This window comes from Schistosoma mansoni, chromosome 1 (genome assembly GCF_000237925.1).
Source record: "Schistosoma mansoni strain Puerto Rico chromosome 1, complete genome".
In the NCBI taxonomy this organism is placed as follows: domain Eukaryota; kingdom Metazoa; phylum Platyhelminthes; class Trematoda; order Strigeidida; family Schistosomatidae; genus Schistosoma; species Schistosoma mansoni.
In genome coordinates, this window is record NC_031495.1 from 32,126,375 (window position 1) to 32,139,545 (window position 13,171).

At 36.2% G+C, this 13,171-nt stretch overlaps 1 protein-coding gene across 1 annotated transcript in view; it reads right to left on the reverse strand.

Annotated features, from left to right (window-relative positions):
• Positions 1 to 311: 311 nt before the first annotated feature.
• Smp_152860 (hypothetical protein) overlaps positions 312 to 13,171 on the reverse strand; it is a 30,902-nt gene continuing 18,042 nt past the window's right edge. Inside the window, exons 14-18 of the mRNA XM_018794078.1 lie at positions 12,758 to 12,836; positions 9,201 to 9,401; positions 7,952 to 8,038; positions 1,387 to 1,635; positions 312 to 477 (exon numbers count right to left, since the gene is read on the reverse strand). Of these exons, the coding sequence (XP_018648526.1) occupies positions 373 to 477; positions 1,387 to 1,635; positions 7,952 to 8,038; positions 9,201 to 9,401; positions 12,758 to 12,836 (721 nt within the window). The 3' untranslated portion in view covers positions 312 to 372. The remainder of the gene's footprint in view (positions 478 to 1,386; positions 1,636 to 7,951; positions 8,039 to 9,200; positions 9,402 to 12,757; positions 12,837 to 13,171) is intronic.

The window sequence follows — 13,171 nt, forward strand, 5'->3', positions numbered from 1 at the left end:
CATTATCAAACAACAGGTAATACACAGAGATATACTCAGGGTGTCGGCTTACAACTCTAAAAATTGTCTTCAAACAAGTAATTAACAATACAGCTAATATGGAACATAAAGTTTAGTGTATCAGCAAGAAAACCCAATGTCATTTTTAAACGATCACGAAGCTAACAGAATAGGTATAAATGAAACCACAGGACATTAACAGAATTTATAATTCCAGACAGACATTGCAGACAACAGAACTACATGTAAAAATCCACGCAATTACGAAGTCAAATACACATAGAACTTAGTAAATCAAAAGAATCAGAATTGAACTGAAACTTTTATTGATATTACGATAGTCGATAAAAAAAGCATATACAACGTAAGAGTTTAGTTTAATTTTCTTTCAACATCAATTAATAATTCATTTAAATCTTTAACTGAGGAATGAATCATATCTTGAACATCGGTTGAAAGAATAGATTCTTCAGCAATCTAGAAATAATTAAAATAATAGACCGTAAAAAATTCAATTTACAGAGATGAATTTACAAACCACAATTAAGATTGAGATTAGCAGAAATAGAAATGTAGCGAAATAACCACAAACAAATGCTACTATTCTAAAAGCTTTACTGTTAATTAGGTTCGAAGGTATTTTTTATTCTAGTTGAAGTAACAGCACGGATGACATAAAGTATGAATAAGAGTGAAACACAGATGAACTAGGAGTTTATGAAAGTGAAGGCTTAAAAATTCGTGGAATATTATGAAAAGAAGTAAATACTTATTATGTACGTATACATATTAAAGATGTAAGAATAAAGTTAACCATCACTATAGAAACCGTGCCGCTGACCAACTGTTTGAACAAATGGAATAGATGGTGAAAACAGGTAAAGTAACAGTTAAAATGAGAGTGAAATTTTTTAATGATTGTCACCATTAGATATTGAAAGTTTATGCTTGACATCATTGTTGAAAAGAAAAGTGTAATTTTACACGGAACTGCAGTTACTAAATTAAGCATCTAGTAAAAGCAGTATCCATCAAAGACTTCATTTAAATTGTCCATAGCTTTAGAAAATCTATGTTAGATAAGTTGTGAAGAGCGATAAAGTTCTATGAATACACAAAGAACGGTATAAAGTATGCTGTCTAAAAACATCTGCATATAAACTAAGGATATAAGTAACAGAAATTTTCGGTGAAAAAAGAACGAATTATGAGAATTTTTTATTACATTGAATAAAGCGAGCTTCCTAACACAAAATAAGCATAAAAAAAATGGAACATTACAACAGAATTCTCAAAATATTATTTTTATTTTCTCATACTATTTGTAAATACTAAAATTCACAAGTTATAAAACACAGGTAGACAACAGGCTGAAAAAAAGCTTACCTTCATTTTGGAAATTACAGATTTTATGCTTATTCGTAGAGTGGCCAAGGCTGATTGAATGAAAGTATTAAGTTGATCTTCTTCATTCGATTCATTATCATCATTTTTTAATTTAGGAGGATTATTTAATAAATCAAGTAAAGCTTTTAAACCATCAATAATAGTTTCACATTTTTTTGTTGATTGTTCCCATGGTCCTTCACTTGATTGTATACGACAACGATGAGCTGCTTGAAGACAGTGGACAGCCTAGTGATGTATTAAAGAAAAGAAAATCTAACTACAACGTAAAAGTTTGTTATTACTTTAGCCGTCTTACAACATGAGTGATAAGTTGAACCTAACATCTTATCAGCATATATGTACGGCAGATGCTGTAAGTATACTAATTATGAGGTTAATAATTCAAGAATTTTCATGCAATTGGTTCCCTTTATGAATTTAAATAAAGCAAGAACAAACATTGATGCAGAATAGTATGAATTCATATTATTTCGAGGTTTCTCGTCAGCTGCTTACAAACCAAAATTGTGATAGAATTTTTACATGAAGATAGTATGAAACAATTGACATAAATGAGTGTAAATAACGTGATTACAATAATAACTATATATATATGCTAGAAACAGGTCAGGGGTCAAAAGAGGGAGGTTAATCCAGGGTGGGTGGTGTAATAATTTAATGAAGTTCATAAATTGTGTGATAATTGTAGAGATTAATGGAATTGACTAATGATAAGGTAGATTACGTAATAATAATTAAATAGGGTTTGGAAAGTTAAGATGATTTAAGAGGATCAGGTGGTGGAAATGTGTGAATAAAATTTATTTTAAGAATTAGGTAATAGGGGGGAGTGTAAAATTATCTTAGAATAAGTAAATGAATAAATTAACCAAAACACAAAACAAACAGAAACAAAAGGATTACCAGGGTAGTGATAAGTTTATTAAAGTCTCTTTTTGGATGCATAAGTCCGGTTTCAGTTTCTTAATTGCAATGGCTTCAGCAAAGCGGAGAGTGGTAGTGGTTCTTTGTCTATTGATAATTTTAAACGCGCACATAATATCGACGGTATGCCCGGTGTCAAGTAGATGCCGAGCTATTGCACTGTTAAAAGCTTTAGTCCCTCGCAGCGTCAAGTTCTTCGGAATATGCTCAGAAATACGAACCTGTACTCTTCTCTCAGTTCTTCCAATGTATGTGCTACGGCACGTACATGTGAATTGGTAAATGCAGTTGGAGCAACAGAGGGGAGAGGACTTGTCGATTTTCGTTTGTTTCAGTGAACAGTATGTTTTCCATAACGTAGTCACTTTGGCTGCCGGGTAGGTCACTTTTAAAGCGGAATTAATTCTGTGATTGATAATTCCGGCGACTTCATCTCCTTTGAAGCGTAAGGATAGGAAGCAGGTTTTCTTTTCAACTGTATCATGCTTAATCGGAGGGTTTGTATTAGCATATTTGTGGATGAATTTATCCGGATATGCATTTTCACGTAGGCATTTGGTGATTGTAGTAATTTCTTCTTCGAGGCATTCTTTTGAGCAGATTTTTCGTGCGCGGTCAAAAAGGTTTCGCACAATACCCTTTTTATAGCTCATTGGACAGAAGCTGTTAAAGTTGAGATAAACTCCGCTCCAAGTATTTTTGCGGTGAATGTGTCTTTGTAGTGTGCCGTCTGATGTTCGCCTAATTCCAATATCTAGGAAATGGAATTTATCATCAACTTCATGTTCCATGGTAAATTCTATATCTTTGTGTACTTTATTGAACAGACTTAGTAGGTACATGGAGTGTTGGTGATTTTTGCAGACAAGGAACGTGTCATCCATATATCTGCAGTAGAGTGTGGTACTGTCGATTGCGTGCTTCAGTTTCTTTTGTTCCAGATGTCCCATAAAAATGTCGGCAAGAATTGGGCCTAGAGGGCTGCCCATTGCTATTCCATCAATCTGTCGGTACAGAACATTGTTAAATTTAAATTGTATGTTTTTTGTACACAAAAACAGGAGCTGTTTAAATTCCTGGGGTGGTAAAGGCAGGAGTTCTGGATATTCACATATGATCTCTGCCGTTTCTTCAAGGGGGATATTTGTGAAAAGCGAAGAGACATCAAATGAAACCATGAATTTGTCAGAGACATTAAGGTTATCAAGTTTTTGTACAAATTCAAAGCTGTCTTTCAAACTGTAGGCTGCTAGTTTTTTGCGGATTGTTTCCAAGCATCTAGTAAGCCAGCGGGCAAGTTTATGGAAAGGTGATTTGGCCATCGATAATATTGGTCTTATAGGGACGTCGGGTTTATGTGTTTTGGGTAGCCCATATAAGTATGGCAATTGTGACCCTTTTGGTTTAAGTTCGTTATACGTATGATTATCTATTAGATTTTTCTTAACAAGTTCTCTCAACTTTCTTAAGACACGTTTCTCTGTCGCATCTGTTAAGTCTTTCTGGGTATTGTCAATGATAAATCTAGTGGAGTTATTTAAAATGGTCATTACCTTATTGATATATTCATCTCTGTTAAGAATGACTACACTGGAACCCTTATCCGGACGAAGTAGCATTATTGTTTCGTCTTTAATAAGTTTTTCCAATGCTTGATGGTGGTCTTCGGTGAACACCCTTGAGTGTGGGATTGGTGTCGTAACATACTGGTTTGTGATATCCACTAATTTAGATTTAAACCAACTGTGCTTTTCGTCGTTCATGGGTTTAAAGTCTGACAGTTGTTGATATAAGTATTCAAACTGGGTCTCAGTGTCTATTCTGTTGCATTTTCTTGGGATATGAAATTTGAATCCAAGGCAGAGTGCTTCATTTGATGTCTCTTCGCTTTTCACAAATATCTCCCTTGAAGAAACGGCAGAGATCATATGTGAATATCCAGAACTCCTGCCTTTACCACCCCAGGAATTTAAACAGCTCCTGTTTTTGTGTACAAAAAACATACAATTTAAATTTAACAATGTTCTGTACCGACAGATTGATGGAATAGCAATGGGCAGCCCTCTAGGGCCCCAATTCTTGCCGACATTTTTATGGGACATCTGGAACAAAAGAAACTTGAAGCGCGCAATCGACAGTACCACACTCTACTGCAGATATATGGATGACACGTTCCTTGTCTGCAAAAATCACCAACACTCCATGTACCTACTAAGTCTGTTCAATAAAGTACACAAAGATATAGAATTTACCATGGAACATGAAGTTGATGATAAATTCCATTTCCTAGATATTGGAATTAGGCGAACATTAGATGGCACACTACAAAGACACATTCACCGCAAAAATACTTGGAGCGGAGTTTATCTCAACTTTAACAGCTTCTGTCCAATGAGCTATAAAAAGGGTATTGTGCGAAACCTTTTTGACCGCGCACGAAAAATCTGCTCAAAAGAATGCCTCGAAGAAGAAATTACTACAATCACCAAATGCTTACGTGAAAATGCATATCCGGATAAATTCACCCACAAATATGCTAATACAAACCCTCCGATTAAGCATGATACAGTTGAAAAGAAAACCTGCTTCCTATCCTTACGCTTCAAAGGAGATGAAGTCGCCGGAATTATCAATCACAGAATTAATTCCGCTTTAAAAGTGACCTACCCGGCAGCCAAAGTGACTACGTTATGGAAAACATACTGTTCACTGAAACAAACGAAAATCGACAAGTCCTCTCCCCTCTGTTGCTCCAACTGCATTTACCAATTCACATGTACGTGCCGTAGCACATACATTGGAAGAACTGAGAGAAGAGTACAGGTTCGTATTTCTGAGCATATTCCGAAGAACTTGACGTTGCGAGGGACTAAAGCTTTTAACAGTGCAATAGCTCGGCATCTACTTGACACCGGGCATACCGTCGATATTATGTGCGCGTTTAAAATTATCAATAGACAAAGAACCACTACCACTCTCCGCTTTGCTGAAGCCATTGCAATTAAGAAACTGAAACCGGACTTATGCATCCAAAAAGAGACTTTAATAAACTTATCACTACCCTGGTAATCCTTTTGTTTCTGTTTGTTTTGTGTTTTGGTTAATTTATTCATTTACTTATTCTAAGATAATTTTACACTCCCCCCTATTACCTAATTCTTAAAATAAATTTTATTCACACATTTCCACCACCTGATCCTCTTAAATCATCTTAACTTTCCAAACCCTATTTAATTATTATTACGTAATCTACCTTATCATTAGTCAATTCCATTAATCTCTACAATTATCACACAATTTATGAACTTCACTAAATTATTACACCACCCACCCTGGATTAACCTCCCTCTTTTGACCCCTGACCTGTTTCTAGCATATATATATAGTTATTATTGTAATCACGTTATTTACACTCATTTATGTCAATTGTTTCATACTATCTTCATGTAAAAATTCTATCACAATTTTGGTTTGTAAGCAGCTGACGAGAAACCTCGAAATAATATGAATTCATACTATTCTGCATCAATGTTTGTTCTTGCTTTATTTAAATTCAAGAATTATTTATTCTCTGAAGAAATGGCTTACACTGAGTCATGAAGCGTCAGAAAATCTAATTTTTCTACTCATTGGGATATTACAAATATATTATTCATTTATGAATGATCATTGGTTTCCTATCGACCACCTCCAACGATCACCTTACATTTCAACATAGTGCATCTGATGTTAAGTCACCTAGACTAGTGGCCACATTGCAAATTCATCGATAGGATTTGATATGCGCTAAGAAGGACCTGACATACATGACGTTGGTCACTATCCAGTAATTAATCAATTGTAAATGCATCTCAGTCCTGCAGGTCAGTCGCAGTTCGGATAGCTCAACGGTAATGTCTAACTGAAGCTGAGTGATACAGAATCGAATAACCCAAGGAGAATCAATTCCCTCAAGATTACGGTACACCTTGCTGACGAATACCAAATATCATGAAACCTAAGTCCAGGGTTTCCCATCGACTACTTCCAACCACCATCTTACAGTAAATCGTACTATGTATCAAATAATAATTGATACTAGGTAGACGATGGACAAAAAATTCAACTCTCGATTACTTTCATGAGACGAAAATCGTTAGCTTTCGTGTAAAAGGTTGTGAGAAGCTATATCAAGTAGATACATGGAATAAAAGTAGAATCATTAGTGATATTCATTAGGAAAAATGAAAATGTAAATTGATAGCAGTTTTTCTAACAAGGATAGTCAATCTGAAGACATATTACTTTTTGCTTGAAACAGGAATACTTATTACACAAGAAAATATAGGTTATCGATGACTTTAATAATATCACAAATTCTGACCAAAGAATTAGTTCGATGCGTCAGTTCAGTGCATATGATGCATTTACTTAAAATACTGACATGGGAAGCTTCATGATAAATGTTTATTTCGCTTATTTCTAGAATCCTAAAAATAAGAGCAAATACTGATACCCTTTAAGAATCAAAAGTAAAAATCACTAAAGGTCTAGGTAATCACCGTGATCATTCATCTATTGCAGAAAGATTTCAGTCACTGAGAATTTTTTAAAGATTTGAGTGAATTAAAACAGTGATTTGCCATAATTTTAAACTAACTATAAGTGAGTTTAGGATTTTCCGTCGATGATACTAAGGATTGAACTCTATTGATATATATGCATTGTCTTTAAGTATAAGTTTAAGTGTAGTTGGACTGTGGACACCAGTGGAATTCGAGATGAGGGTTTCATCCTATACGGACTAAGTAGTTGGAATTTGAAACGCAAAGTAACGGATTGAAATTATTATTATTATTGGTGGCTTTATTTAATATCATATTTTTGGTACAATATAAAATTCTCAGCACAAAGTATTTCAACAAGTTTCCTTTTCTTATTTCTTGACCGACCCTTGCGATAAATGTTAGCAGTTCAGGATTCGACATTTGATTAATGTATATTCTTTTCGATACATATTCCCAGCAACCATGATGTCTCTGATTGGGCTATTTTGTAACTTGTACAGCGAAATGTCGTAAACTTTTCACAAACTCATCTGAATGGGTTATGCGACTAATAAGCATGATGATGTGTTAAAACAAACAAGAAAACAGATAACTTGTTGAAATCTCCATGTGGTAGGAACAGGTAGCCCAGATATTCAAGCATACCGCTTTGGTATGAACATTGATAGAGATCCAAATATATCCCAGATGATAAGTCCCAAATAGGACGAAAAAGACATCATGAGTTCTACTATTAGCCACAACCCAACTTCACTATAACTAAGCCTTTGTTATGAGGTAGTATTACTACATTCTTTAGTATGTTATAACAAAAATCACACGAAATAATTTCTAATATAGTAACTACCATACATTTGTGTTGTTCATAATCAACATCTTTAATTTAGCAAAAATTGATTTGACTCCAAAGTGAGCGACGATCTAAAAAAAAAGTGTGTTTCACATTATCAGCAAACGAGTGACAGTTTGTACGATTTAGGTAGAAGTTCACATTTCGATAGTCAGCCTCAAAAAATGTATATCAACGTATTAAACAAGAGTAAGTGTTCTAGAAAATCAATCTAACTTACACGTTGATATGTAGTATAAGTCGTTTGAGGAAGTTCATCAACCAAAAGATGTGCATATTCATTCCATATAACAGCGTCGTTAGGAGTCTAGTGGTTAAGAAAACAATTTTTGAATAAAGAAATGACAATAGATTTTGTATGACCATGATGAAAATTGCATAAATATTTACCATATTTTTTTGTAATGGTGACTATAAATGAGTTTTACCGCGTCACTTGAAATTTCGAACATTGTTAATTTCATAAAACCAACTCCAGGCAGTTTTTAGTCGAATTTTCCGACAGTCAAACCATTTGACTTTTGGCCACTAGGTTGAAGATTCGAAAGATTCTTCACATACTTCGAGCCTGGACAACTAGGTAGTACAACTAGTTTTCATAAAACTAACACGACAGAAAGTTTAGTAAACGAACATATAGTTGATTACTAAGTTATTATTGCTTAGTTATCAGTTGAATTTACAACAAATGTTTCTAGTCACTTAGTATTGTTTGTTTGAATCTTCCCATTGATGTTTAGGACTGCAACTGGTCAGTCTCTAATTGGCATATGTGCATACTGTGCGTATTGCCTCGATATAGCCTAAATGCACAAGCATGGTAAGCAAAGATGGATAGTGGATAGCAGTGGAATCCAGGACGCGCATTTCGTCCTGTTTGGGACTCGTAAGCTGGATGTACTTGCATCTCAGAGTTGATGTTCACTCTGGGACCCCATTGCACAAGCAAGTGGCTATCAGGACTCAGTAGCTGAGTGGATAACGCGACGGTGTTTGAAGCGAAAGGTACTGAGCTCGAGTCCCAGAGTGAACATCAAATCCGAGATGCAGGTACGTCCAGCTGACGAGTCCCAAATAGGACGAAACGCGCATCCTGGATTTCATTGCTAGCCACTATCCATCTTTGCGTAAAATGTTTCTAGTGTTTGACATCTATCTCCCGTAGTTCTTTTCCCAAATGAACTATAGTTTTTTTTTAAATTAAAGTTGTAACATTTATAGTGAAACTAATATTTCTCAACATTGCTTTTAGGTAACCATCTCATTTCATTCTATTAGGGACAGTTCCTGTCATTTTCACTGTGAGAAAACTGTAGAAAATAACACAACTTTCAGAAAATTTTAAATATCTCAATGTATTATCAAGTGACCAATTAACTATCACAAGATTTAAAGTAACTACAACATGTATTATATTACCATACACTCAAATTGTACATCGAGCTGACATAACCACGTGTAAAACTTACCGATGCTGTAACTCGACCAAACAATTCAAGTAGCTTGGCACGTAAATTACTTGCAGGGTTTCCTGTAGAATCCATTTCATTTAAAATAACACCTTTAACCATAACACTGAGGACTTGTAGATTTGCATACTTTCCTTGTAAATCTAATAGGCGATGATAGGCATATATAGTTTCATGAAAAGCTTTTACATCAGCACTAATCTTTAATGAATTCAATTGGAACAAGAAATATACAATCATTATGTAACTAAACTGGTAACGACACGTTTATGAATTCAACAAATAAGCAAGAGAAAATAAATGAAACAATGTACTCAAGTCGTAGGCAATTTAACATTTTTGCACAACCAGCACCAAAAACGAACAATATATACTACCCTCGACCATCCCATGTAACTGAAAAAGGTATCAAGAGTAGACTAACTGTCCCGATGGACACGTACATCTACAATGAAAAATCAAATATTTATTAATACGTTAAGCTTTTTTTATTTTGTTTTGCATATTCAATTAGGTAGTTGATGGAATCAGTATTTTAAAGTCTTCTGGAATCAATCATTATAAACAGGTTGTTACTACATTTCGTAATACATAAGTACACATTTCTTAAATAAATCAAACTAATTATTCTATTACAACACGAACATCATTAAAATCACTAGATGATCTAAGCTGGACAACCATTGAGAACCCAGAGGTATTAAACGGCCGTTCCGTCCTAATATATCACTACTCAGAAGTTCGCATCCGTGATTCCACAATCGGGAATTAAATCCAAGATAGCCGAGCTCGCGCATGAACGCCTAACCGCCAGATCGCTGAAATGGTAACCAACCAACTTAGATCGGTTCAAGATTTCAATGAGACTAAACAATGTCCACAACCCCATAATGAAAATTATCATGTGCTCACTAGTGACTAGCTTCGAGAGGGAATTCTCGGAGTCACAGTGAGAAGCTGTGAACAGTGGAGCTAAATCGTGTCGGGTGTGAGGCAGTTAACCACCAAAGACAATGGGAGATTACTTACTTACTTATGCCTGTTACTCCCAATGGAGCATAAGCCGCCGACCAACATTCTCCAACCCACTCTGTCCTGGGCCCTCCTGTCTAGTTCTATCCAATTGTTGTTCATTCTTCTCATATCTGTATCTATTTCTTGGTGTAATATGTTCTTTGATCTTCCTCTTCTCCTTCGACCTCCAAGTGAGGGCTTGTCTAGTGACGCAGTTGGGTGCTTTCCTCAATGTGTGTCCTATTCACTTTGAGTGCTTCTTCCGCTGCTGGAATCTGGCTTGTTCTCTCCTACAGTAGGTTGTTGCTGATAGTGTCTGGCCAACGGATCCGAAGTATTTTGCGTAGATAACTGTTAATAAACACCTGTATATCCTGGATGATGGCTTTTGTAGTTCTCCACGTCTCCGCCCCAAACAGTAGAACTGTTTTGACATTCGTATTGAAAATTCTGACTTTGGTGTTGGTTGACAATTGTTTTGAGTTTCAGATGTTCTGTTGTAAGTATGTTGCTCATGCTCTGCCGATCCGCGCCTTCACATCTACATCAGATCCACCGTGTTCATCAATGATGCTTCCCAGTTATGTAAAGGTTTATACATCCATCTAAGGTTCTCCGTCAAGTGTGATTCGATTGGTCCATGCTGTGTTGTATCGGAGACTTTTGCTTTTCCCTTTGTGTATGTTTAGATCTACTGCTGCTGAGGCTGCTGCTACACTGGTCGTCTCCTGCATTTGTTGTTGAGTGTGTGATAGAAGAGCCAGATCCTCTGCGAAGTCTAAATTGTCCAGCTGCATCATAGCTGTCCATTGTATCCCGTGCTTCCCTCCAGATGTTGACGTCTTCATGATCCAGTCGATCACCAGGAGAAAGAGAAAGGGTGAGAGTAAGCAACCTTGCCTGACACCAGTCTTTACCTCAAACGAGTCAGGGAGTTATTCTCCATGCACGATTTCGCAGTTTGTTCCATCATAGGAATTCCGTATAATAATGACTATCTTCTCAGACATGCACGCCTTAGTGTCGAAGAAGCCTCCATAGTGCTGTCCTGTCTACACTATCAAATGCCTTCTCGTAGTCAATGAAGTTGGTGTAGAGTGATGAATCACATTCGATGGATTGTCCCGCAATGATACGTAGAGATGCGATTCAGTCTGTACACGATCGATCCTCACGGAATTCAGCCTGTTGATCTCGAAGTTGGGCGTCTACAGAGTCCCTCATTCTGTTTAACAATACCCTGTTGAAGACTTTTCCTGGTATTGAGAGAAGAGTGATGCCCCTGTAGTTATCACACTTGCTTAGATAGCCCTTCTTTGATATTTTGATCAGAGGTCCCTTTTTCTAGTCTGCTGGTACTTGTTCTTCGTCCCAAATCTTACTGAAGAAAATGTAGTGTCTTTGCATTTGCTGCTACATCTGCTTTCTATGCTTCTGCTGGCATGTTGTCTGGTCCCACTGCTTTATCGCTCTTGATATGTCTGATGGCCATGCTGATCTCTTCAATTGTTGGTGGGCCAACATCGATTGGGAGGTCTGCGGGTGCTGCTTCGATGTTGGGTGGGTTCAGTGGAGCTGGTCGATTCAAGAGTTCTTTGAAGTGTTCTACTCATCTGTTTCGTTGCTCCTCAATGTTGGTGACTACCATGCCTTCCCTGCTTTTCACTAGTTGTTCCGGTTTACGGCAATTTCCAGCGAGTTTCTTTGTTGTATCATACAATTGTCTCATGTTTCCTCCACTTTCAGCCTTTTCCGCCATCATTGCTAGAGCTTCCACATATTTACATTTGTCGGTTTTGATGCTCCTCTTCACTTGCTTGTTTATTCGACTTGTGCCTTGACTTTTTCTGCTCTTGTTCGGCTGATATTGATTGATGCCTTCTTGTTCCTCCTTTCTTTAATCTTATCCAATGTACCAACAGTGACCCATTCCTTGTGCTGGTGCTTCTTGTGACCCAGAACCTCTTGACATGTTGAAGTGATTGCTTCTTTTATCCCTTTACAGTTGCTCTCCATAGTAGTTCCCTCTCCATTGAGTAGATCATGAAAGGCTTGGAACTTATTGTTGATGGCTATCTTGAATTTGTTGGTTTTGTCAGTATCCCGAAGAAAAGCCGTATTAAACTTTTGTGATGTTGTTCGCCCCGTACAATGGAAGATGGTCGTGCAACATCGCGGATTGACTGAAATTAGACATTTACACCGTTGGATGCCAACTCAAAAGACCAAACTTTCGCGCGCGAGACCGAAGATCCTAGGTTCAGTCTCCGTGTAAAGGGTCACGGACGAGTACTGCTGAGGAGTACAACCCTAGGACGATACGGCCGTCCAGTGTATCCGGATTATCATTGGTGGTCCAAGTTAGATCAGTTAATGATTTTAATGAAATACAACAATCTCTAGAACCCCACAATGAAAACTCAAACAGTTGAATCCATTTGGTGAAAGTAATTATTAAATACTGAGATTTATCAGTAAAGAAGGTTGAAAAGTAGTTTTAAACAACAATAAATATAATCCATACCGAAAATCAATAAACTCACCAACAGAATATTTTCCCATATGCGCCAGTTTTCATAACTATATTTACACGCTTCTTTCATTAGTTTTAATGCTATATTCCTATGTAAAAATGCAAAAATGTTGTAATTAATATATAAGTAGTCTGTGAAGTGGGTGGTATATATTAGCAAGCTTAAAAAGCATACAACACATTACAGGACACAAAATTTTACTCATTCTACAAGGAATTCTTTAATAGATAGTTTTCTAATATGTAATAAAAAACGATTACATATACAGCTAAGCCTTCATACAGGATATATGACTGAAAATGGTATTAGAAATTATGTTACATTTTATAATGAAATCATAAAACATAGAAACCATAAAACTGAATATTATACCAAATTTGCATAGGACGCTATAATAGTCGGGGAGTATAATGAAGATTACAT